General features: G+C 44.9%; 2 protein-coding genes across 3 annotated transcripts in view; both read right to left on the bottom strand.

The window, feature by feature from the left end:
• Positions 1 to 789: 789 nt before the first annotated feature.
• LPCAT2 (lysophosphatidylcholine acyltransferase 2) overlaps positions 790 to 27,064 on the bottom strand; it is a 67,382-nt gene continuing 41,107 nt past the window's right edge. For both annotated transcript variants that reach the window (XM_060651915.3, XM_060651917.3), the window contains 3 exons: positions 8,599 to 8,697; positions 4,867 to 5,002; positions 790 to 1,063 (listed from right to left, as the gene is read on the bottom strand). In XM_060651915.3, coding sequence (XP_060507898.3) covers positions 879 to 1,063; positions 4,867 to 5,002; positions 8,599 to 8,697 — 420 coding nt within the window. In that variant the 3' untranslated portion in view covers positions 790 to 878. The remainder of the gene's footprint in view (positions 1,064 to 4,866; positions 5,003 to 8,598; positions 8,698 to 27,064) is intronic.
• Positions 12,011 to 25,732, bottom strand: CAPNS2 (calpain small subunit 2). The gene has a single exon (XM_060651929.3). The coding sequence runs from the start codon at positions 17,828 to 17,830 to the stop codon at positions 17,075 to 17,077; it is 756 nt and encodes a 251-aa protein (XP_060507912.1). The 5' UTR covers positions 17,831 to 25,732; the 3' UTR covers positions 12,011 to 17,074.

Raw genomic sequence — 27,064 nt, 5'->3', positions numbered from 1 at the left:
CTTGGATTGTAAAATATGTCAATTCTAATACTATATAAGGAAGGCAGATCTGACTCATTTAGTGGGCAAGCCCTACATTCTGAACTATGCAACTCAAACTAGACCCTGTGGCAAATGATTCATTTTCTCAGCAGGTAATTAAGGTTACCTGCAATAAGGCAATTCCCACTTGGCCTTTGGCCGTAGCCTGGGTCTTTAAAACAAGGTTCTAAACTGTAGGTCATGCAAAATGGTATAATTTCCTTAGCAGGCGGTTAAGGAAATCTTCCATAAAGGTGCAAGAGAGAGAATATGAGTTTTAAGAAGGCTCACTGAATTAACGAAGCTCTCCCTCCCTTCCAATCCAGCAAATTCAGTGATCCAAGAAACTGAATTGGAAATAGAAATAATGCATCTGTGAAGTTAAAGGCATGAAATTCCACAATGTTCCTTAGACTTCTCACTCATTTCCAGAACGGGAAGGGATTCGAGGTAACAATATTACCTCATTTCCTTAGAGGGAAGTAGGTTTAAAAAGTGTTTACCCTCTTTAAGACTTTTTACAGTGTTGATTAGCACTCATCAGTAAATAAGTGAGACCATTGCATTCATTTGCATATGCAAATTAAGCTGGGAAATCCATAAAAACGTATTTATCACCAGTAAACCAACCAGCACAGCACAACATAAAAGAAAGGGAATATACGTATTCCCTTCATACATATATTACTTCATATACGTATAAGAATAAAAGCCTTTTAATAAAAAAATCTATCATTTTTATTTCAAAAAAGCTTTCCATTTTAAACATCATCATTACTCAAAAGTCACACTGAAAACGCTATCAATAAATGCCTTTACAACTTCAAGTAAATGACTTTCCTTGTGAATATTTGCTTTTAATCATCCTTTTTGTCTGAGGTGCTCTCGTCGTGATTTTCGGGACTGACTTTATTGCTGGCGATCAAGGGAGCTGCCTGGGCTTCTTTTGGTAATGAAAACACATGGCACGTCTGGAGGTCTAAGTAGGTTGTAAATATCTTCGCATATTGTGGATGCTTTAGGGCAAAACTTTTAAATTCCTCTAGAAGAGAGAAAAAAAAAAAGCCCCGTAAATAGAGACGCATCTTCTTTTGGCACGATGCCGATTAATATAGGACCTTAATGATAGGATCATTGCAAACTCCCGTTACTCGACTCTTAGGAATCATACAGCCACTTTGGAAGACAGTTTTTCCATCATTTAGTAGAGTCGAGGATGTACATAGGCCGTGACCTGTCGATTCTCTTCCGAAGTCTATAACCTAGAGAAATTTGTGCATGGTGTGTTCTGGGAGACATGAATAAGACAGTTCACAGCGACCTTAGTTATGACGGGTGACAGTGCCAACGACCCGAGTCTGTCGGCAGCAGACATGGGGATGCGTAGCATTTTCATGGAACAGAGCAGCTCTACGGCAGAGAAGATAAACAAACAGCTGTGTTGTAGCCATGTGGTCGGATCTTAAAGCCATAACGTTGAATGAAAACAGCCAGATACACAAGAATGCATATTCGTATGAGTCCGTTAGATGAAGTTCAAAAGCTCGGCCAAAGCTAACACATGATATTTAACGATGGTACTTTGTGGTGAGATGCTAACAAGTAAAGCGAGGTAGAGAGTCCTTTGAACGTCAAGTTAGCTAGGCACACGTGGGTGGCTCAGTCCGTTGAGCGTCTCACTCGTGATTTTGGCTCAGGTCATGATCTCATGGTTCGTGAGAACAAACCCCATGTTGGACTTTTAAAGTCAGGTCCGTCATGCCCGCTTTAGGAGAGAGAAAGGGGTTGTCCCTGGGAAGGGGTGCACAAGGGTTTCCTGAAAAGCTCTATTTTTTTTTTTTTTAAGTTTATTTATTTTGAGAGAGAGAGAGAGAGAGAAGGGAGGAGGGGCAGAGAGACAGGGAGAGAGAGATTCCCCAGCTGACAGCGCAGAGCCCCATGTGGTGCTTGAGCACCTGAACTGTGTGAGATCGTCACCCGAGCCAAAAATAAGAGTCAGACTCTCAGCTGACTGAGTCACCCAGGCCCTCCGAAAAGCTCTATTTCTTGACCTGAACATTGGTAACATAAGTGTTCACTTTACAAAAGCTTGTGATGCTCTATGTTTATGTTTCATTCAATTTTCTCTATTGCTGTTATTTTTTATAATAAAAAAATGCTTAAAAAGGCTATTGCTCATGACTTTTTCTTACTGGCTTTTCAAACGATTTTAACCTTTAATTCTGGTATACAAATGCACAGTCTTGAGAAGCTGAGCCCCGACTTATGATCAATAAAGACAAGTAGAAGGTACAATATATAATCATCCTATCATGAGATCCCTGAGTCGTGGGCCTCTTTCTATCTTTGGGGTCTTGGATTTACGAACTGAGGTAGAGGTTTAGAAGGCTAACTAAGTTAACCATCAGAGTTTGCATGTCAAGCCTCCGATAACCTGATGTTTCTGAAGTATAATGCCACCGTCAATTCTGAAGCCCCTCTATCCTCTTCTGTTTGGATGGAGAGAACTTTATTGAGTTTACACAGCAAAAGGAGCCTAGACTTTGAATCAGCTAGCTCTCCAAATAAAAGGATTTTTAACCCCATGTTCTAGTTCTATTTCTTTTTTAAAAATCCTCTGATAACCCAGAGTCCATTTCACAGCACGTTAGACTAACAAACAACTCCTGGAGGAAGAAATAGGTCTCGGTGATGAGAAAGCTACCAGACTGAGCCCAAATCATGCTTTGCAACAGCAACATTATTTTGCATTAATAGACCACTTCATGTTTCTGAATCAGGCAAGCTATTAACATGTTCTTTGAATGTTCTTTTTTAACATCCAAAATAAAGGTTCGTCTGCAGGAGTCTGTCTCAGTGATGAAGGCCCAGGGGACTTAAGTGACTTTTACAGAAAGTAAACAGGAGAGTTGATCTACTGAAACCAAGATCTTTCAAGACTTGTGCTCTATTCAAAAAGTCAAGGTCTCTGTCCTCTTCGGGGATGTCAGTGGCATTAAAAAGTAACTCGTTTCTAGAAGAAGTGCTGTGACCGGGCTAATCCGTGGAATTTGGGCATTAATTTGGCTAATGGAAAACCGAGAAGGAAAATAATTTAAATGGTCACATTCTGATACATTTCAATAGCTATTCTTTTATAAAATCATACTTAAATGCTTCCAAACATTTTTGCAAAAAAAAGGAAACTGGTATAATATCGGGGAAAGGGAGATACGGTGTGTATTCTAAAAAAGAAAAAGATTAAACACCGAAAAACAAAGCAGATAAAATTATTAAAATTGGCAGGTAAAGTTATGACTACCTAACAAATCATTTTTGGTATAACTGCCACTGAAATAGTTACTCCAAATAGTTGTTCTGAATTTGGCAGCTCAGTAAGCAGTCTTACTTGTGAAAGGAAAATGGTCAGAGAATGAGTACCCAGGGGGTTTATGACTCATACATTTTATCTCCGTATGTACTTCCCATTTTTCCTCCTTCCCTCCCTCCCTCCCTTCCTTCTTTTCTTCCTTCCTTCCTTCCTTCCTTGAACTCAATAGAGTAAGTGCCCTAGGCATTTAATTACCTAACCTAGAATGAAGGGCAGGCAGAATGATAGTAATTAAAAACAGAGAGTAAAAGAAGTTTGCGATCTAATTCCCCCATCCCATGAAAGTTAACAAGCTGAAACTCTCTGCACCATAAGGAAAGAGGCCCTCAAGAGGAATCCCCCTGCAGCCTGCAGGAGAGGCTGGGGGAGGTACGCCAGCCTGACGTGAATGGCACAGCTGAGCCAAGCCAGGGAAGGAGTCACCCGGGCCTCTCCACTCAGCTGTTTCTCAACAACTGTACCGGGAAATAACGCGGAAACTGACGGACCATCCTTCAGCCCTAGGGGACTTGTTTTGATGTGTGGACTCAAGCCATCTGGAGAAAGCTTGGTCACTGATGGATGGACGTGCCGTGTGGCCACAGGGTCTTCTTCTGCCGTGCAAGTCCCAGCTTCACAGCGGTGCCATCAACATGATGGGAGAAAACAAGCCTGCATGAAAGCTTAGCTAAGCTGCTGACGGTGAGCATCAATAGATGGTTTAGCTGCTATTATCCTTGTTGGCACCTCAGTCCCCACCGCTCTACTGTGGTTACACCCACTTCAGTTGACTTGCTCAGTTTTGCTCAGCCACGGAGACGGTGGAAGGGAAAAGACCCTTCCGGGAGGGGCAGCGGATGACAGGTAAGGTGGGGAGGGCAGAGGGCAGGCTCTAAAACCAGACTGTCGTGGCTTTTGAATCCTGGCTCTGACATTCTCTAGCTGATGCCCTTAGGTAACTTAGCTAAATGTTATGCATCTCAATCAAATAATAATTAAGAGTACTGATTAGGGGTGCTTGGGTGGCTCAATGGGTTGAACGTCTGACTTCAGCTCGGGTCATGATCTCGCGGTCTGTGAGTTAGAGCCACGCGTCGGGCTCCGTGCTGATGGCTCACAGCCTGGAGCCTGCTTCGGATTCTGTGTCTCCCTCTCTCTCTGCCCCTCCCCTGCTCATGCTCTGTCTCTCTCAATAATAAATAAACATTAAAAAAAATAAAAAAGTAAAAAATAAGAGTACTGATTAAATAGGCCTGCTAATAAATAAAGATTTATTAAAAAATGTTTAGAAGATGTTTAGAAGATGCTTTAGCATCTAAGCCCTCAGTAATTAGCTACTCTTACACCACTACCCCTGTTATTATTACTGTCAACATCATTATTACCGTTATTTCTGTTGTTGATAGAATTAGTGGAGGGACCTCCCGCCCGAGGGTCCATCTGTAGTCAGGGATGGCTCCTGGTAAACTAAAGCAGAAACCAAGCTGCCCACTCACCATACGAAACAGAATCCCCCTGGGCTATTTCCTTGAAGAGAATGGAAACATCCAGGTCGGGCACCCCAAGGGAGGCCTGCAAAATGGTGGAAAACTCTTCCTCTGTGATGAAGCCGTCCTCATCAACATCAAAGAGCTGAAGGAAGAGGAAAATAAAATATAGGAATGAGTGCCGGCAGAACAGAAATGGGATGGAGTAATCCCAGAAAATCTTTAATAATTCAAACCGTTATTGTGCCAGGGGCAAGGGAGATGTACGTGAAGTTAGAATGGTCTCTGCTGCCCATGTAGCTTGGGCATGGAAAGAGACAGAATTAAAACAGGGGTGACAACAACAGTAAGTACAGAGGACGTGGGAGGCCTGTGGAGAACAAGATGAATCCTACGGGAGAGGTCGGGGGAAGCTTGACCCAGCTGACACGTGAGGTGGGTCTCAGAGCACAAAGGGATATTCCTGGAACATACAAGGACTGGCAGGTGAGTGTCGGGGGCTGGAACCAGGAGACTGACGGACAAGCAGGACTCACGCCATGATGGGTGTGTGACACCTCACCTAACCCTGTGGGATTATGACAGTGGGGGACGCGCTGTGATCATATGTGAATTCAGAACAAGGAGGATGGATTGGGGTCAGAAGGTTGGAAAGACTAGAGGCGGGAGAGCCAATTAAGTGTGGCGTGGAGGGGGGCCTGGGCGGCTCGGTCGGTCAGTTAAGCCTCGGACCCTCGATTTCGGCTCGGGTCGTGATCTCCCAGTTCGTGAGATGGAGCCTTGCCTCAGGCTCTGCACGGACAGCACAGAGCCTGCTTGGGATTCTCTTTCTCTCCCTCTTTCTCTGCCCCTCCCCTACTTATGCTCGCATGCTTTCTCTCTCAAAATAAATAAATAAACTTAAAAAAAAAGAGTGTGAGGGGGAGGAGTGGGAAGGACAGGAAGGGGCAGGATTTATAAGAAAGCAGGGGCAGGACTGGCATGGCAATCGGGCCGTCGGGGATGGATGGGAAGGAGTGTGAGTGGGCAGGGGTGTTGTAGCCTGGGCACCTGGGATGAAGTGGGTGCCCTACCAAGAACGGGAGAACAGGGGTCCCCCGAGACCTAGGAGCTGGACCTGGGGGCGTAAAACCTGAGTGGGAGGAGATGAAGCGCCTCAGCTCAGGACCGTGGCGAGGCCTGAGCCGGGAATTCAGCAAAGAGCTGAGACGAGGGGTGTGTCGGAGCTTATCTGCAGGGAACGGCACACAGTAAGGCAAAGCCCTGGGACAGCACGAGGGGAAGTACTTTGGAAGAAGCTGCCAGAGAGCTGGAGAACCGGAAATGAAGAGCATGCGACTCAGCCCCAATAGGAGGGAGAACAGCACCAAAGTGAAAAGCGAATGGGCATTTGTTTTTGCAAAGGGTGCCCGGGGCTCAGCGGTAACTACCAAGGATCTCGTCACACCCGGCTCCTCACAAGTGCGAGCGCGGCTTCCTTCCCGGGCCTTCCATCCCTAAACAATCCTCGGCGATTCATCTGTCACATTTGGTGCTTTGGTGGCTCTCACTTCTGTGACAGTTCCCTTCACGTGTCCATACTGGGGGCCTTTACTTCTTCTCCACCTGGCCTCTGTCATCACTACTCCAGATTGCGCCCCTCACTGAAATGTTCAATTTCCCTCAACTACTCATCGCTCCCAGTAGTCTCCCTGCTGCAGAGTAAATCCCACACTCTGGACTCCAGTAGAGAGCTCAGCACCCCGATTTCCTTAGGGGGAGTGGTATCTCCCCACTGCATGGACTACGGTGGGACTCTGAGCCAAAACACCCCGTCTTTCCAGCAAGCACACGCTCTTTACAGCAGGACCAGTTGGACCCTCCCTGGAACGCGACTGAGGACAGAGGACAGAATCGGAGGTGCTCATTCTAACTGGCCTCTGGGGTCGCTGCCTCTGAGTCTACCCTTGAGCCCCCTCCCCGGCCATATGGTGATTTTTGCAGCCACCGTCCACGCCTGTTTGCTCAGGGCTAGAGAACGCTAGCTAACACTCTACCCCTGAAGGTCACTGTGATCACGGAATGGGATCAAGGACGGGGAGTTACCTGGGAAGTGCTTCCCAAGTAAAGGATTGGATCCCGTACGTATAAACGGATAGTTCTAAATGAAACATAAAAGTGTGCCAAAATATTTCTTTAAACACCAAACACACCTGGAAAAGGAGGTTGAAAAATAACCACAGGAAAGCATGACCCTTGTCTTACTGGAAAAAGAGTTAATTATAGTTTCAGGTCCTCCTTGCCTGCCTCTGCACCAAACCGAGGTCTAGGCCAGAGAAAAATCTCTCGGCGTCTTTAAAAACAATAATTACTGTGATTGAGGGCCAAATTTTCTACCGGTCTTTCATCGGTGAACCAAAAGTGACCATTTACTCAGCTAAACTTACAATTATGTATGCAGTCCCGAAACAGAAACAGAAATATCTGAATTGGAATCAGTTAGCTATGTGTATAATTTTAGGTTTTATGATGAATAAGTCTGTAAAAGCCAAACGTTTTAAACTTGGAAAAAGTTCTGGCCCTTGCCTTCTGACCATCTGCTAAGCATCAACCACTTGGGTTCTTTATAGGCCTAACAGTTAACTCAGTTTTAACCAATCTGAGATAAAAAGCCGGCTTGGGGACTTCGCCGTCGATGACAGAGCACGTGAACATTCCTGAGGCTTGCCCTGGTGGCCCCTAAAACGTGAGAAAGGACTCTCAGAGGAAGAGAGTCTTTTCTAGACAATAGAGGGGAAAGAAAACCTTGTGGGATGCTCTTCTCAGAAAATCCGGAAGAGAGGGAAGTAGGAGCAGGAACAGGGAAGGTCCTCGGTGGTCATGGTGGGTGGAAACAGGGAGACCTCCACGAGGCTGAAGGATGAGTCAATACCCACAGCTAGGTACCAAGACAAGCAGGGAGATCAAGTTTTTGTTTTACTTGAGAGCAGACGACACAGCCTTAGAACGGGAAGGGAACATCCTGCATAAATACTCAGTAGATGCAGCACCTTTTATCTCAGAAAAACGAAAAACACTTTGGGAACGTCTTCTTCCAGCTCCTCTTGGGGGCACGCAGGGTCCTTGGGGCAGGCATGGGAGTCGGGGTCGTCACAGCTCAAACCTCCACCAGGTTCTGCTGAGCACGGGACCATGTGTGCTATTTCTCTGCCCCGCCCCCCTTCCCTGATATTGCTGTGAAAGTACACGTGATACCCCAGGAAAACACACAGGGTGGGAACTTGGGACATTTAGCATGATGCTCACCTGACATCCCACAATAAAATAAATTCCATCAGGAAAAGAGCACTTAAAATAGCTCTGACACACAGAAGGAGAAAATGTGAAGATAGAGGAGAACTTTCCGGATGGTGAATTAGGATGACTAGTGGCAGGTGGTGTTTATTTATACACCGCACTTTGGGGCTCCAAAACAGACAGGCTGGAAAGAAAGAATTTTTAAAGCGAATTTGTTAAATTCACCGGCTCTTCAATTTCGATGCTATTAGTTAAGCTTCTCCCAAAGACTTCCTTTTTGCTTAACCGGATGCTTGTGGTTTCTTTAGTCTCAGTGGCAATTGTCTTAATCACATTACCCCTGTGTACACGTCCCAGCAGATCTATAAACTCAGGTAATGGATTCACTGGTTTTCACATAATGCACTTAGAGTCAACACTTGTTCACGAGGCAGACGAAGATGTTTTCAGCGGGGCTGACAGTACCTTAAATGCCATTTGGATGATGTCCTCCGTGTTGGCAGGGTTACACAGGACAGCCAGGCCAATCACATACTCTCGGAAGTCAATGCTGCCATCATGGTTCTGTGAAAGGAGGGGAGAAATCAATTAGGAGAGCCACCAGTTGAATGACCATTAATCACAGGGCAAAGGTGGACTCCAGGTATGTCACACAGCTTGGCATCATCACGTGCTGAGCTTACTTGGAAAAAAAGTTCCTACTGAGAGGGAACAGCAGGCCAGTGGCCTGCCCGTTCCCAGTTCAGAAGGAAGGAAAATCTATTTCTGCTTAGTAAGAAATAGAAACATTTAATCACTGAGGCCATGTAGAGCGGCTCTGGGGCACCTGGCGTGGGTTCTTGAGTGAAGGCCTGATGGAAGCCCCTCTTCGAGGCAGGATCTAGAATCTTGGTGGTGGCCCCGCCATGATGGCCAACACCAACAGGTCACTAGAGAGTGACCAAGGTCACTAAGCAACTCTCTATGTGTAGACAATGGAAAGGAAGGGAAATGAAGGGAAGGGAAGGGAAGGGAAGGGAAGGGAAGGGAAGGGAAGGGAAGGGAAAGGGAAGGGAAAGGGAAAGGGAAGGGAAAGGGAAGGGAAGGGAAGGGAAGGGAAGGGAAGGGAAGTGAAGGGAAGGGAAGGGAAGGAAAGGAAAGGAAAGGAAAGGGCAGACTCAGGCAACAATTGCAGACAGATTCTTTCTTCCTTGCAGGCTTTGTCTGCAATAAGTCAGAAGCAAGTGTGCAAATCTGAGCCACTTCAATGGCCCCATGATGATGTGAGGCCCCAGAAGATCCAGAACTCCGAAGCATCTAGCTACTATGTTCGTATCTGTGTACCTCAGGAGGTGTGGCATGGCAATATAAAAGAAGGCATGGATAATTCTAAGCCAGGTTGACTGAGTGCACTGTTTCTTACACATGAACTACTCGTCTCGACAGGAACGCTGAGGCCGAAGTGGGGAGAAGGAGATTCTGAGAACTGCAAAGAGGCCCCTACGATTATAACCCCAGGGTCTTAGAAGCACTTGGGCGGCACAAAGTCTTCAAGCGATGAATTCCCAGATAAAGCGTGAACTGGTAACAATAGAGCTAGTGTGGTACTTCGCACTTGAACAAATGGTGTTCGGCATCACCAAGAGCGTAAGCTTTACCTGTGACCGAGTATCTACATTTCGACCATGAGGAATTCCTCTAGGGCAAGGATTGCTTTCTCTGTGCGGCACTGTGTTTCCAGTGCTTAGCGCACATAGGTAGGCACTAAAAACAATACTGCTTTTTCTCCTTGACTCTCACCTACTTTGAGTTCACTTTAAAAACTAAAGCGCCTGGTGGCTCAGATGGCGAAGGTCTGACTCTGGATTTCAGCTCAGGTCACGATCCCACGGTTCATGAGATCAAGCCCCACGTCGGGCTACGTGCTGACAGTGTGGAACCTGCTTGGGATTCTCTCTCTCCCTCTCCCCCTTGCACGCTCTCTCTCTCTAAAAAATAAATAAGTAAAAACTTTAAAAACAAATAAATAGAACTGAAGTCAGTGCTCTTCACTGGGGCTCCACGGATGAGCTTGGGGAAAGGGGAGGCCGTGAAGCCCCTGAAACGGTGTGCAGTGTGTGTGTGTGCATTTTTCTAGGAAAGAAAATTGCAACTTTTGCCTGCTTCTGGAAGCAACCAGGACTCAAAGGATCAAGAGTCACTTTTAGCATGCTGCTTTATCTTACTGCAGGGTGGGAACTAAAAGGAGAAGCAATTTAACTTCCCTTTCCCATCAGAGAAAATAGAAACAAAGATATTTCAAGACTTCCCTTAAGTAACACGGTTTATTCCGGAGACAAAAACTCAGGTCCTCTGACTTCCATTTTTGTCTGGTTATCTACAAAGGCGATTTCTTCCTTTTCTTGAGTCAGTTTGTTTGAAAATAAGTTGACTTAAGAAAATGTATCATTTACATTTGATGAAAAGCACCCGTTTTATTTTTTTTTAATATGAAATTTATTGTCACATGGGTTTCCATACCCAGTGCTCATCCCAACAGGTGCCCTCCTCAATGCCCATCACCCACCCAACCCTCCCTCCCAACCCCCCCCCCCCCCATCAACCCTCAGTTTGTTCTCACTTTTTAAGAGTCTCTTATGGTTTGGCTCCCTCCCTCTCTAACCTTTTTTCTTTTTCTCCTTCCCCTCCCCATGGTCTTCTGTTAAGTTTCTCAGGGTCCACATATGAGTGAAAACATATGGTATCTGTCTTTCTCTGTCTGACTTATTTCACTTAGCATCACACTCTCCAGTTCCATCCACATGACTACAAAGGGCCAGATTTCATTCTTTCTCATTGCCACATAATATTCCATTGTGTATATAAACCACAATTGCTTTATCCATTCATCAGTCGATGGACATTGAGGCTCTGTCTGTCATTTGGCTATCGTTGAAAGTGCTGAAAGCACCCATTTTAAATGTGCAGTTAAGGTGTTTTGACAAATGCATACACCAGGGTAACCACCACTGCCACAACCAGTATCTATGACATTTTCATCACCCCAGAAATTTTAGAGACGGTAGAGTTTTAAGTGACATCATTTTCTTCTTGGGCCAGCACCAGTTTACTTCCTTATGCACCATGGAGAGCTGCTGTTCATCAGCCTTAGAGGCCGAGCAGAGCAGCTTTCCAAACCGTAGATGCATTATTCAATATAGGCACATTTATTCCGCAGGTGGCTTTCTTGATGAAGCAACACAGGGCCTTGGATAGAAGTTTGGAAAAACGGACAGAAGAATGGTCTGTGGACACTGAAGACGTCATAGATTGTGTGCCTGGGCCTGTGCTTTTAAATTTATGTTGTCTCTCTATTGTGAGGCATCCAATTTTTATCTTTACCACCGAACCCTACGTAAAACACAGGTCAAGTATCAGAACTCATTTTTCGGAGGGACAAAGAGAAATATAAAGGACTCTTCACATTACCACTATTCACAAAACAAGGTAATGTTCTGGACCTCTTCTCCAGGAGTGGTCTTGGCTGACAAAAAGAAGCAGACCCTTGATAAAGGATGTTAAAGCAGACCTTGCTAATCAGACACATGAGAAATTATATGTTAAATTTTCATCGTAGTAGTGTAAGGAGGGGAAAGCAGTGTGGAAATCATTCTTAGGTGTTTTATTATTGGATGAATAAAACGATACATTGTTAAGGTTCCAAATTAAAAAATAATAAGACTTGGAACTGGAAGGAACCTTAGAAATCATCCATTTGACTAATTCAGTTTTACTAATAAAAAAACAAATTCATTTTTACTAATAAAAAAAATTGGGAGATTTTGACGTTTAAAAATGTAGATGGCATAATTTCACATGATTTTTAAAAATCACTGAGTATTCTTTTCTCTTTTTAAAAAATATTTATTTATTTATTTATTTATTTATTTAGAGAGAGAAAGAGAGAGAGAGAGAGAGTGCGAGCAGGGGATAGGCAGAGAGAGAATCCCAAGCAGGCTCTGCACCGACGTGGGGCTCTATCCCGCTTCACTTGACATCACAGAACTTGCTATTATCATCAACTACAATTAAAATTTAGGTAACTGGATTCCGAATCATTCAAATTAAAGCAAGTAGTTTAATAAAATAGATTCCAAAAACAAATAATAAAAAAGTATACGATGAGGGACACTCCTTTCATTTTTTAATTTCAAATCAGTTCCGGGGTAAAGGTTAACCCTCAAATCTGTGGGGTTAATTCTTTAAAAACCTATTGAACTTCTCTGGAAAAATTATACACTTAAAAAAAAAATCTAGGGTTGAGAATATTTCAGGGCCACATTTCGAAGGAGGAGACCAGCTTTCTGGAAGGAGACCCTAATCCCTCCATAATCTGTCCTAATCTGGAGGCCAGGACAGCCCCGAGTAGGAACCACGGATTTGTGCGGATCACTGCAAAAAGAAGGGGTGACCAAGCCTGGACGAAGCTCCAGACGGTGGGCCCTGTCCCTTCCCTGGTGGTCAGCAGGATCAGAAGAGCATGGAAGTGAGGGCTGACGGTCACCGTGACCTCACGGCACCCCAGCGCCCTGCCAGTCCCACCGTCACTCGACACTAGCTTCTAGGACCAGAGGGAAGTTCCAAACCACATGTTCAAACACGGCCCATTTAAAATTGCAGAAGGGACAAATGGTGATTTTCCTGCATCTGATTCTCAGGTATCCGTTCCCTAAAGCTTTTCATAGTTGGATTCGTTCAACATTTTTATTTCTACAGAAGCAGGTATGTTTAACAACATTTGAAGTCCAGCAACATTTAAGGATATGGGTGTCAATACATTTTGAAATGGCAAACCCCCAAGGACAGGACTATATTCTCTTTGGTATGTTATCATGGGTACCACCCCTGAAGGTGAGAGATCGTCAATACCATCAAAATAATTTAGAAATGCTTCCATAAAAACAGAACTTACTATGCAGCAGTCAACAGAAAAAGGCCTTGAGTCCTTGAAGATACTCTACAAATCCAAAGGAGTTCTATTATTAAAATACAGTAAATTCTCAGTTTCCCAGAGGATTCTGGGGAGAGGCATTCTGTTGGCTCAAATATTCTTATTAAGAGCGTATTTCTACCCACATATGTAATTGTATTACCAATTTTCCAGGAATTAAATTGCTTTAATCCACTTAGCATTAAATGCAGACACTTTTAAGAAGTGATTCTAAAAGCACCTCAAGATCAATAAACATGTTAAATATCAGGACCCTGCAGGTGCATCTGTGAATATTTGTTAAGGCCCCACTATGGGTTAGTTGCGCAATATTACTGATGGAATTTCTGACTTAAAAAAACAGTTTTTAAAAACACAAGCACTACTACTCGAAAGATATTTTAAGTGACCTTTAAGATGATGTATACATTTTGAACATTCTCAGAGGTTTGCTTTCCTTAGGTACAGAGCGTGTTGTTCTTTTTCCTGCTGTTACAGGTTACAGAATCCAATGATTATATCAAGATAAAGATGTTTTTCAAAATCAAGTGGCAGATTTTGAAATTAAAAAGTGTAGATGGTACAATTTCACTTGCTTTTTTTAAAATTGCCAAGTATTCTTTTCTCTTTTTAAAAAACATTTATTGATTTATTTAGTTTGAGAGAGAGAGAGAGAGAGTGTGTGTGAGCAGGGGAGGGGCAGAAAGAGGGAGAGAGAATACTAAGCAGGCTCTGCACTGTCAATGCAAAGCCTGACTCGGGGCTCTGTCCCACAAACCATGAGATCATGACCTGAGCTGGAATCAAGAAATCAGATGTTTAGCCGAGCCACGCAGGCGCCCCACTGGGTATTATTTTCAACTTAAAACATCGATCGTATAGCTTAATGTTAGAAATTGAAAAACAATGGGATGAAATGATATGAATCAAAGACCTCTGTCTTAGGCTATAAGTAGTCTTCCATGTAGAAATGGTAAATTTAAAAAAGTGTATCACATATATACTCCCTCTTACATTGAAAATGTGCCTTTAGGGGTTCCTGAGTGGCTCAGTAGGTTGAGCACCCGACTTCGGCTCAGGTCATGACCTCACAGTCTGTGAATTCAAGCCCTGTATCGGGCTCTGTGCTGATGGCTCAAAGTCTGGACCCTGCTTCGGATTCTGCGACTCCCTCTCTCTGCCCCTCCCCCCATTCATGCTCTCTCTCTCTCTCTCTCTCTCTCTCTCAAAATAAATAAACATTAAGAAAAAAGAACATTTGGGGCACCTGGGTGGCTCAGTCGGTTGAGCGTCCGACTTCAGCTCAGGTCATGATCTCACAGTTCACGAGTTCGAGCCCCGCATCAGGCTCTGTGCTGACAGCTCGGAGCCTGGAGCCTGTTTCAGATTCTGTGTCTCCCTCTCTCTCTGCCCCTTCCCTGCTCATGCTCTTTGTCTCTCTCTCTCTCAAAAATAAATAAACATAAAAAAACTAAAACATCAACTGTTGGATAAAAACTAAGAAATTCAGTTACTTGTGGCTATTGTTTCTGCACAATGCCAAAGTTTGGGGTACTTAAAAAAATCCAGAGCTTGGATTGGATTTTCCAATGTCTACTCTAGTGACTGGGGTTATCTGTACAAATGTTCTACAAATTCAGAAGAGAAGAGAAGAGAAATGTAAGTAACTGTGGGATGTTCTGCCCTGTGCAGTCAGGAAGAGAATCATAAGGGCAGATAATCCCTTGACCCGTGAGGAGCAAGAAAAATACTTAATACCGCCTCCCACTTGAGGTAACTGTCTTAACTTCCAAAAAATATTTAGAATTAAGTGAGGAAAAAAAAGTGCAGTGCAGTTATGCTGCCCTTTCTACAACCATCACGCAGAAAGGTTAAATAATAAGCTTAACATTCTGAGACCTTAAAAGGCATCTTGGCGGCTTTCCCCTTTCTTGGCTATATTCCTACACTCATGCCTAACATCTGAATGGGCGGACTGTAAAATAAGGATCCTGACATTAACGTGTGGTTGCTGGCGGCAGCCTCATTCTGATATGACCATACCTGGTCTAAGCAGCACACCAGAGCAGGCTTAAGTTACAAAGCTCCCGGCGGAAGGTGGACGTGGTGGTCTCTGTGCTTGGTTCAGGGCAGGATTATACGCACGTGGTGGTGCATAAATATGATATGATGGTGATGATGGTGAGCAAAGAGGCCAAATGCCGACCTCTCCTAATTTCACCGGGGATTGCTCCCAGGTAGCCGCGGGCTGTTAACAGGGGAGTTACGTCGGGTCTATAGTTAAGCTCTCCTCTAAATGAGTCAACAGAGGAAGGAAGAATTTATCTTCAACCTCAGGAGGACCCTCCAAGGTAGCCTTGGAGAGAGGGGGAACGCATGAAAAGCCAGAGAAGCAGGAGGGGTAGAAGCCAATTAAACAGCAGGCGAGGGGACTGAGCGGTTGCCCATGCAGCCCCCGTAGCTGAGTCTACTGGATCCTGCCTGCCCCACCATAATCACCTGAATCAAAATGAAAGAGCCAAACCGAGGGCCACACGCAAGAAAGCACGGCTGCCCTGCCTGGCAACCGTGGATGCTTGCTGGAATCATCTGGGGGAGCTTTAAAAGTACTCATCTCTCCAGGGCGCCTGGGTGGCTCAGTCGGTTAAGGGTCCGACTTTAGCTCGGGTCATGGTTCATGGGTTCGAGCCTTGCTACGGGCTCTGTGCTGACAGCTCAGAGCCTGGAGCCTGCTTCGGATTCTGTCTCTCTCTCTCTTTCTCTGCCCCTTCCCCACTCGTGTTCTGTCTCTCTTTCTCCCTCAAAAATACATAAACATTTAAAAATAATAATAATAATAGTAATAATAATAATAATATTCATAATAAAAAACCTCATCTCTGGGCCCTACCTCTAGAGATAGATTTTTCTCTAAGTCATTTGGAAAGGGAGCCAGATATCAGTATCCGTGAAGAGTTCTCTCTGATTCTGAATTGCAGTCAGGGCTGCGAACCACTATAATAATAATCCTCAGCAATACTTATACATCTTTACGTATCTCTATATCGCTTCATATTCCAAATAACTGACGGCAATAAGCTCTACTTTTTGTTTCATTTTGTTTTTCTTTGCTTACTTCTCTTCCATCTGCCGTTTTCTAAGAGGAGCAAAACAAATATTCCTAGCTCTGAGGCAGGGCAAGACGTGACAAGAGCCAGCCAACATGAACGTGGCATGCCTGATTTTGCATACGTGCGTGTAAGAATGATTAAGAGTGACATTTCGGATTACAGGTCCGCCCTTCATTCTCCAATGCCCTGACCCTCTTTACAAATACATCAAAGCAAGGTTGTCGCATGCTTATTTTACTAGAGAAACAGGAATAAAAGAATTCTGGAATGTTAGAGAGCTACATGTATCTACCCCCCTCCTGTGAATCTGCTTCTTTCCTCATTTCTGAACATGCTCCTATACAGTTAAATAGGTTTCCAGGAATACATCTTTTTTTTTTCTTACATAATGTAAAGAGCAGATGTGAAATGAGAGGAAAACAGATTTTGAACTTTCCTCCTCCTCACCTTTTTAAAGGGAAAACAGATCTCTGGAGGGCTTTTTTGATTTGTTCCAGGAGTTTTTCAAAATTTCACTCTCAATAACAACAAATTTCCTGCTCCTTGGAACTCACTCGCCAAATAAGCGACGGCCCGTTAAAATCTACTCCGCTGGGGCCCTGCCCCGCCCCGCCCCACAGCACACATGCATATGTCCATATATGTCCGCTACCTCAAAAAGCTGACATACAAACCACTCAGAACATCCTTCATAAAAAAAAAAGAAAATCTGTTTTAATGAAGCTGTTTAAAGGGCCGCCCCAGTTCAGAAGCATTCAGGCCAGTGCAAGAGCTCGCAGGAAATGACAGCTGTTGGGCAGGGTATCAGCCTCCGTGCAGGCGGCGCGGCTAGGCTCTTGGCGGTCCCGTCCTCCGGGAGGGCGCTGGCTTCTCGCTGCCCGCTTCAGGAATACATGGTCAGCTGCAGCCATTCTTGGATGGACACCTGAACCAGGCCGCCTGCACCTCTATCCAGAGACTTGAAGGCACGGAACATGGCATCCAGGCGGACCAGGCAGCTGATGAAATTGTTGAAATCCATGCTTCCATCCTCGTCGGCGTACCGGCGGATGATCATCTGGTAAAGTTGCTCGTTTAGCTGGAAACCTGCTGCCTGGAGAGCCCCTCGCAGCTGAGAACTTCCCAGAGACCCAGAATGGTCCCTGTCATACTGCTTATAAACGCACTGCCATTTCTTGATGTTGTTCCAGAGGTACTTAAATTCTTCGAAGCCCAGCTTGCCGGTCGTGTCACTGTCCATCACAGACACGATGCTCCGGCAGGTGTCAAGACTAAAGCCGTCGGTCTTCAGGTCCTTGTGCTTAGAAAGGACTTTGTTGAGAATATTCATTAGGTCGGTGGCACCCACCTCCATGTCCGGCCCAGCCAGCTGTGCAAACTGTTGCCGAAACCGACGAACTTCCTCACTTTCGTTGGCCTCCACGTTGGTGAAATGCTGCTGAGTGGGAGGGGGTTCTGGGGTGTACTGAGCTGCGGCAGCCTCGCTGATGAAATTCACAATTCCTCCGACTATCCCGCCAATATTTCTTCCTCCTCCACCTCCTCCTCCTCTTCTCTGACCGCCTCCTCCAAGAAGGCCTCCAAGAGCTTCCCCAAGACCCCGATCAGCCCCTTCCAATAAAGCCTTTGCCAGAAACATGCTTTTGGTTTAACAAGCAAGTGTAAAAGCTGCTGACACCTTGCCGATGGCGTGGAGAGAGCTGAAATGGAGTCTCATTAGCTTATAGGTGGAAGAACTGGCTTTTCTGTACCTGCTAACAGGGCACCACGCCCCATGGTGCTATGTCTCCCCTCCTACTGAATACTTGATTTCCATTAGGTCCTAGCACCTGCCAGTTTTTACAGCACCTCAGTAAAATATTCGTAAGCTATTGTGTGCATGGCGAATTACCAAAAATACTATTTTAAAATGTAATATATTAAAATACATGCTTCTATACATCATTGACTTCTCTACATCTGAAAGATGACCATGCATTTCCCCAACAGAAGCTAAATGACTCAAAGATGTCAAGCATGTCTTTCCTAAGGAAGATTTGTTGTTAGAGCAGAACAGAATTCTTGATCATCGGGAGGATAGTTCCCTAATCCCTCTCCTTTAGCAAAGATTCCCCAAGTCCAGTGTTCTCAAGAAAAACTTGGAAGAGGGTAGGGGGATTAAGATGCAGGGTCCCTAGGTCCCATCCTCAGAGATTCTGATTCTGTAGCCTGCTGTCGGGCTCATGATGTACATTTTTGGAGTCTTTTCTGAAGTGTGACAGGCATATGTAGAGCTCAGAGAATTTCACACACTGTGCACACCCATATCTTCACAGCCAGATCAAGAGATAGAATATTACCACCCCCAGAGCCTCGTCCCTCCCAAGGGTAACCACTATTCTGATGACGAACACCATCGATCAATTGCCTTAAATATATGGAGTCAAACAGTACACACCTCTTTGCGCCCTATTTTTAAAATTTGAATTAAATTTCTAAAAACTGTGGTGGAATACATATAACATAGAATTCTCCATCCTGTTTTTAAGAGCTCAATTCCATGGCATGAGGCACCTTCATATTATCGTGCGACCATCACCACCATCCATCTCCAGAAAACTTTTCATCTTCCCAAACTGAAGTTCTGTCCCCGTTAAACACTAACTCCCTGTTCCTACCTCCTGCCAGGCCCCGACAACCACTATTCTTACTTTTTGTCTCCATGAACTTGACTGTTCTAGGGTACCTCGTGTAAGAGGAATCACATAGGATTTGTCCCTTTGTGACTAGCTTATTTCACCCAGCATGATGTGTTCAAGGTCCATCCGTGTGGTAGCATGTGTCAGAATTTATTTCCTTTTCAAAGCTAAACAATATTCCACTGTATGTACAGAACACATTTTGTTTATCCACTCGTCTGTTGGGAAGCAACCAAAAGGTTGCTTCCACTTTTTGGCTTTTGTGAATAATGCTACGAATGTGGGTGGACACGTATTTCTTCAAGTTCCTGCCTTCAGTTCTTTTGGAATATATACCCAGAAGCAGAACTGTCGGGTCATACGGTAACTCGGTGTCTAATTTTTTGAAGAACCTCCATACTGTTTTCCACAACACTCCTTCCTGCCCTCCCTTCCTTCCAGCCATCCTGACGGGTGGCAGTCGTAATGAGTGTGAGGTGCTAACATCTCATTACGGTTTTGATGTGCGTTTCCCTAATGATAATAGACTGTCCTCTCATTTCTGATCTTGGGTCTGGCTTTTGTTGCATTTGGGAGATTTGGTTTGATTTTTTTCAATAAGTATCCAAAGTCAGTCTATGACGAGCAGTCCCGCACAATACTTTGAGAGACCCTATCTTTGATGCTAGCTAGAGAGGGAAGGCACCAGCCCGTCAGAAGTCTCTGGAAGGTCTACCAGTGAACTCTAGGAAAGGTGGCCAGGACATAATAACTAAACCATCACATTGCTTAGCATTTTGGAAATCAATTTCAAATCTGCAAAATGATGGTTAATACCATCTCTCTGCCTATTTCCTAATGACTCAGGGTCGTTTGTTAGGTATCAGGACGTGGGCTCAGTGTTTAGGATCCAGAGGTGAATCCATCAGGACTGCTGTGCTCAAGGATCGAGGACGCCCCCCGAAAACTAGTTGTAATTATAACCTGACATCTATGTTCACATTTCTACTATTAATACTAAGCTATTACATCTGCATATAGTATTCTTTGGTATTTAGGTATCACAGAATTCCTTTGAAAGACAAAATAGTCGCGATGAGTAAAGAAAAATTCAGAGAAGGTAGGCTACTGAGGAAAGGTATGGTGCTGTATTATCAAGCATGGTGGGTGCCCGAAAGGGGTGCGATGAATTCTGCCAAGGAGAGCATTTACCTACACACGAGGTAATGTGCAGGCCTGACTACAGGGCAAGCCAGAGTGCTTCAAACAGACGACAGATGTGAAGGGACAGCGTAGTAAAAATACAGAGGAGCTAACAGGATGCGTGGTCTTTAAGTGACAGACCAACGTGATGACAGTCCCTTGCCCGGCACGACAGGCCATAACGGCAGATCCACAGAACAGACTCAGGCTGGCAAGGGCTTTGAACCGCCAGGTGACAGTCTACCTCTCAGCGGGAGCTGCCGAAGCTCGTGTATAAAGTCGAAAGGAGATGAGATGTGAAATTACTTTGTAAGTTGTGCAATTCTAGAACTGAATTATGATTGTTCTAGCCAGTGTCAGGGAGAGAACAGTAGCTGGGGGACACTGCTCTGTTCAGGACATGGGAGCGATGTCTCCTTCTGCCACACCCAGTGGTTTGTGTAAAACACTCCCAACGACTGGTTTTATGACACAGCGACTCCAATAACTGGTCTCATGGGCACAATGAAATGGCCTCTGTGAACACCAAAGGCCGAATGTCTTCCCTAACCACACAGAAGAAAGCACCACAAAAGGACCATCTTCCTTATAGGGGATCACAGGGCCATCTGGCCTCGGACAGATTTGAATCCATTCACATGAGCTCCTCTCAGAGGAAATTACATGGGCTTTGTTTTTATAATATTGCAAATTAACCTGATAGCAGCCACCGCCACATAAAACACGCCTCCTCAGGCCCGGCTGAAGTGGTTTTCACTGAGGTTTAAATCCAATTCCCCTCCTTTACTTTCCATGAAGATGGAGGGCATTTCGCTACCAGTTTCTCATAAGCCATCCTGGAATAAAACACTGCTATTAGATTAACAGGCTTTTTCTTCTCTGGACTATTTAACCCCCTGAGGCTATTTATTAGAACATTAATAGTAACTTTGGTTGCTGTCTGTGGGAACTCTACTGTCCATATCTGGAGGAAGAAAGAGTAAGGGAAGAAGACACATCTGCTGGAAAATTTAGCCTCCATTTGAGGGGGAAACGCTACCAAACTCAAATCGTAAACAGTAATACGTGAATGCTATTAGCAACATTATTTGTAATGGCCCCAAAATAGAAACAACCTGAACGTGTACCAACCATTGGTGAATAACCCAAACGCAGTATATCCATACACTGGAGGGCTGTTTGGCAACAAAAGAGGACAAATACTGATCCATGCCGTGGCAAGGACGAACTGCAAAAAACATTACGCTAAGTGACAGAAGCCAGACACGTGAGACCATATACTGTATGATTCCAATATATGGAGACGTCCAGAAAGGGCAAATCTGTAGAGACAGAAAGTCTTTCTCCTGGACTAGGTCTAGAATCATACTTTAGGACTCACAACTCAGTAGTGGTTGCCTACGGCTGGGAGACAGCTGGTGACAGAAGCTAACACTTAATGCCACAAGGAGACACAGTGGAAATGTTCCCAAACTGATTTACGGTGATGGGTGCACAACTTGGCAAATTGACTCTAAAAATCACTGAATTGTAGGCTTGAAATGGGTGAATGGTATGATATGCAAAATAATGCCTCAAGAAAGTTATATATACACACACATATATACATATACATATACATATACATATACATATACATATACATATATACATATGTAGGGCCCAACTGTGTCTCAGTAAAACCAGCAAAACAGGCATCAGGCTAGATTTGGTCCATCAGCTGTAGTCTGCTGACCACTGCTCTATTTCCTAAGCTGATGAAAACAAAGCATGTTGGTAAGGTTTAAGGACTGGTTGAGAGACTGTAGTCAGTGCTTAGAGTGCCTACTATTAATTTGTAGGATATCCCACATTTGACTTAAAAAATACACACACACACACACACACACACACACACACACATACATATATGACATACATAAAAAAGTCAACAGCGATGGTTTAAAGTAAAAAGAATACCGACGAGCAGTTCTAGTCTCAGTCTTGCAACTGACCAGCCCTGTAGCCCTGAGCACCATACTTCTTTTTTCTGGCTGGCGGCTTTCTGCGAAATGAGGAAGGTGGGCAGTTTGACAGGAAGGCCCTGCCAGCGCTAGAATTCTAGGAGTCTAGAGTTTCGTGTGTCCTGCAGTGGTGACGGTGGTGTCGTTTCTACCTTGCATTTCCTTTCCTTCTCGTGCCCAAGTGTTTTTATGCTACATGTTGACTTCATCTTCCTTTGTCTTGGGTCTGGCTGCACCACTTTTAAGGACATACCTACCCTCACCTCCACTTTGACACACTGTCTGCTTTTCAGAAGTATTCCTGGTGGTGACCCACCAAGCATGGTGCTCCTCCTCCAAAGAGAATGCCGAGATGGGGCTGCTGAACCCAGAAGGACATACACGCTCCCACTTGCAGGGAATCCTTTCCATTGGAGGCGGGGCGGGGTGGGGGGTGCTTTCACCTAACTGCACCATGATCTGGACCAGACCTGCCTAATTTATTGATGAAGATGTCATGTTGGATGAAATCAAAAGCCTTTCTAGAGCCCATATAGATAATATCTATTCCTTCTTCTTTATCATCTTGGACCGTCACTCTGTCATAGGAGGAAATTAAATTGGTCGGACGCAATTTGCTCTTTACAAAGCTCTGTTCTTTACTTCCTGATGCTCACAGAGGAGGCCAGCAATTGCTCGCTTGTGCTAATAAAAAAAGCTAAGCTTTAACTCATGCAGCCTCCCTTCTGTTTCTTCTGAGCACCTCCTAGGTATACTTGCATTGAGGAGCCAAAAATAAAGTGTATAATTCTCACGCTTGAGTGGATATTCCTAACGGAACAACACTCAGTGAGAGAAAATACTATAATGGATTGAATGGAGCAGCTCAGTCAACCTGAGACGTGAAGAAGGAAATGGTCAGACATACAGGACCACCAAACATTTAGGACGACTCGTATGACTGCACAGGAAGAAGGTTATGGCCTTTTTCTGTTAATTGTGTCGTATACGCTATAGGTACATTTCGTATAACAAATCCTGATTAACTGAGATTTAGAATCAACAGGAGTTGTTTAGAATCAACAGGAACTCTGAGAAACTACATTACAAATCAAACCAGAACTGGAAATTTAAAGGATAGAAGACTTCACTGTTGGTGAGTGTTCACCTCTACCACTGTAGAGAGAAAGCAGCCATAGGCAATCCATAGACGGATGGGCACGGCTGTGTCTCAATAAAACTTTATTAAACAAAACAGGCATCAGGCTGGATTTGGTCCATCGGCTGTAGTCTGCTGACTACTGCTCTATTTCCTAAGCTGATGAAAACAAAGCATGTTGGTAAGGTTTAAGGACTGGTTGAGAGACTGGAGTCCGTCCTTAGAGTGCCCAATATTAATTTGTAGGATGCCCCACATTTGATTTGAAAGCGATCACTCTGAATCTTTATTCTCATCTCCTCTGTCTGCCTCTTGCTGATACCCTCCCTTGGTGCTACTCGTGTTATTTGTCTTTAGAGATGAGAGAGACTGATTTCGAATTCCTCAGCTATAGATAGTCCAACATGAGCTCATTATCTGTTTTACCAACAACATTGCCTAACAGACCACCACCTGCTAAAATTTAGGTAGGTGGTGATTCTTTCAATTCGGTAAAAAAGTTTTGAAAACTGTCGTGATTTTTCCCCTTTCTGTCCGCCTTCTAACTGGTACTTAGTTCTTCTGGCATTCACTATGTCCTTTGTTGAAATATTGGACAGGAAAAGCGTGTGTGCACTTCAGCTCTTTGACACTCCGGCATTTTTGGCTATTGTAAGCTTCTGTAGATCTTTTATTGCCGTTTCACATTATGTGGAATGAATGCGTTCCTTTATCCCGAGTTCTTTCCTGTCTGCCCGGTTCTCGGTATTAGTGCCAGAGTTAAATCACGAGTGCCAACAATAACAAGCATCTCGGCTTGCCCCTTCCTGTCAGACAAGGTGGGGTGCTGCAGCCTGCGGGTTTTCTGCTCACGCTGAGAGTCAGGACCGGGCGCTTGCGCAGCTGACGTGACTGGCCGTAAATAGAGAAACCTTTTTGAGTAGGATGAGATGAATTTTTCTGTTCCGTTGTACAAGTTGCCCTGAAACTTTGGGACCATATGCCCCGCAAAGCAAAAAGTATTTACCATCTGGCCCTTTACAGGAAAAGTCTGCTGACCCCTGACATACAGCTTCTGCCACCAGTGAGCTTGCATAGTATTGGAGTGATGGATGCCGACGACATACTAAGCTGAGCGTGTCACGAGATGCGGCGAGGAGACACCGGCCTCGCTACCAGTGAGAGGTAAAGGGCAGATGACATGGCACACTGTCAAGCTAGCAACGAAGGTGAGCTGTGCTGTGGGGGACGTGAGGACTCCGTCTCACAGGTACATCAGAGACTGCTGGTGAGGCGGCGGCACACGGGTCTGCTGGGGAGGCCGCGCTGGAGGAGGACGAAATCGACAACTCCGAGACCCCTTTGTAACTGTAAACACGACAGTGTTCCAATGATTTCTGGTTGAGCCAGTGTGGTTTCCGAATCCCATTAAGTACACTTCAATCCCTTCAAGAGTGCTGGCAAAAAAACCCCCTAGTATTGAAAACGGGATTGTGAATATAAAAAATGTTGAGACACCACCATCGTCTCAGCCTTCGACTCTGACTCATCTGGACACCCGACTCATCGGAGGCAGAGTTCAGTGGGCATTCATAAAAATAAAGAAGCTAAATTCGACGCCAAGATGAAAAAGGTCTTTTCTATCTTTCAAAGAGATCAGACCTCTCCGAAGGAAATGACCCTAAACTAGGTAACTCTGGTGCGCTTTGGATCACGAATGCCATGCTTCTGTGGGACCTTACCTGCTGCCACATACATACCTGGGAGTCTGAAGGGACCTGTCAGAGTGTCAACAGGGGGCCGGACCAACAGTGTATTTTTTAGGGACGAAACTGAGACAAAACCATTATTACCAACGATAGCGTTACCAACGATAGCCAAAGTATAGAAAGAGCCCAAATGTCCATTGACCGACAAATGGATAAGGAAGATGTGGTGTATCTATATGCAGTGGAATGCTACTTGGTGAAATCTTGCCATTAGCAACAACACGGATGGAACCACAGTACATTATGCTAAGTGAAATAAGTCAGGCAGAGAAAGACAGATATTGCATGATTTCACTCACATGTGGAATTTAAGAAACACAACAGAATTTAAGAAACACGCAGTAGGGGAAAGGAAGGAAAAACAAAACAAGATAAAAACAGAGAGGGAGGCACACCATAAGAGATTCTTAAATACAGAGAACAAATTGGAGGTTGCTGGAGGGGAGGCGGGTGGGGGGATGGGCTAAGTGGGTAATGGGCATTAAGGAGGACACTTGTTGGGATGAATCACTGGGTTCTACTTCTGAAAGCAATACTACCCTGTATGTTAACGGATTTGAATTTCAATTAAAAAAAAAAATTACAAAGTTTTTATAGACTAGCCAAGAATGCACATAGAAAGAGTAAGGGAATGTGGGGAGATAGGTCTCTTCCCCCATCCCCCAAATACCAACACAACCACATTAGACTCTGGGAGAGACTGAGAGAGGCTTCGGGCAGCTGTCTGCACTGCAAACATTTCCAGCTGCTGGAAGAGCCACAGGAACACCCCGCCCTTTCTCGTTCCCACCCTTCCTCCCCCTCCCCTCCTCCTCCCCCCCCCCCCGCCCCCCCATGAAACATTGAGTTTAGCAAGATAAGCTACTCTGAGGGAAACAAACTATGGCGTTACTGAACTTCTTGTCTTTCCCCTGGAACATTCCCCAGCTAAATCACTTAGAGAGACTGAGAAAACAAGCCAAGGGTGGGAGTAGCTCACCCGCACAGGGCGTGGCAACAATTGCATAATTCGCCTTCTCAAAACAAAGCAAATCTTCACAGGCACAGACATGCGGATGTGTTAAAGACAAAAAAAAAAAAAAAAAAAGGAAAGAAAGACAAAGACCGAAAGGGGAGAAAAGAAGGAAAGAGGAAAGGAAGGTCACGGGCGCTAGTCACTAACTCCCCAGACTATTTTGTCTACCTTTGGAGATCAAAAGGAAAGTGCTGGAGAGACCATCTCACTGTCTGCAGCGAAAGCCAAGTCGCACTATACAAAGAAGCGACAAACCCAGTTGTAAGTGATGTGTGAACCCGTGGAAGCGGTCCACGCGGGAATGTGATTGCCCAAACTGGCTGCCAACACTCACCAGTCTCCTAAGTGCCTGGAGCCCACTGTACCCTCTAGTTCAGAGGGAACCGGCTCACCGGGGGTTATTGTGACCCTTGTGCTGCTCCCTTCCCCACTTCCAACCTGCCCATACTTAACACTGCCAGAGAAACGACGGGGCGGCCGGCAGGGACTATCAGTGATCCACAGCCAGATCCTCATGATCTGTTGTCCTGACGACGGTCAGGTCACTGCTGGCGGTGACAGTTTGACACCTGAAGGGAGGGCCACCTCGACAGATATTGTGTCTAATTTTGATCAAATATCCCGATGAGCACAAGGTCTAAGATGCGCTCGAAACTTCCTCCTTGGTTCCTGCTTCACGGCGCTTCCCATCTCCCCATCTCCTGTCCTCATTTGTACATCCCTGCCATATTCTTTCCTGTCACCATGTTCATATTTATAGAAGCTTCATTTAAAATTACTTGCCTGGTATCTAGAGTCAAAGAGGAGGATGCGACACAAATCCCACAGAAAGACTTGTAACAGTCCAAGCGAGAAGTTCTTCTGTTTTCCCAACTTGCATGGGTGGAGCTGATGACTTACTTCTCCTTTCTCCTAAATCTTCATCATGCTTTCTAGTAGTGCCACTGCAGTGTCAGGGACAGGGAAAGATTGCTTGTGTGCCGCAAGCAAGCCAAGGAAAGGGCACTGGGCACTACCCAGAGAAGGTGGCTGAAGTGAGTCACGTTAAAGAATGATGAGTCTTAGAGACCACAGACTAGCTCATTAGGAACGTGAGTGTGCTCTGGGTA

Source organism: Panthera onca, chromosome E2 (genome assembly GCF_046562875.1).
Source record: "Panthera onca isolate mPanOnc1 chromosome E2, mPanOnc1 haplotype 2, whole genome shotgun sequence".
NCBI lineage: Eukaryota > Metazoa > Chordata > Mammalia > Carnivora > Felidae > Panthera > Panthera onca.
This window is presented reverse-complemented; position numbering and strand designations above follow the sequence as displayed.

Coding starts and splice junctions, on each gene's coding strand:
- CAPNS2 (XM_060651929.3), bottom strand. CDS start 17,830: ATGTTTCTGGCAAAGGCTTTATTGGAAGGGGCTGATCGGGGTCTTGGG.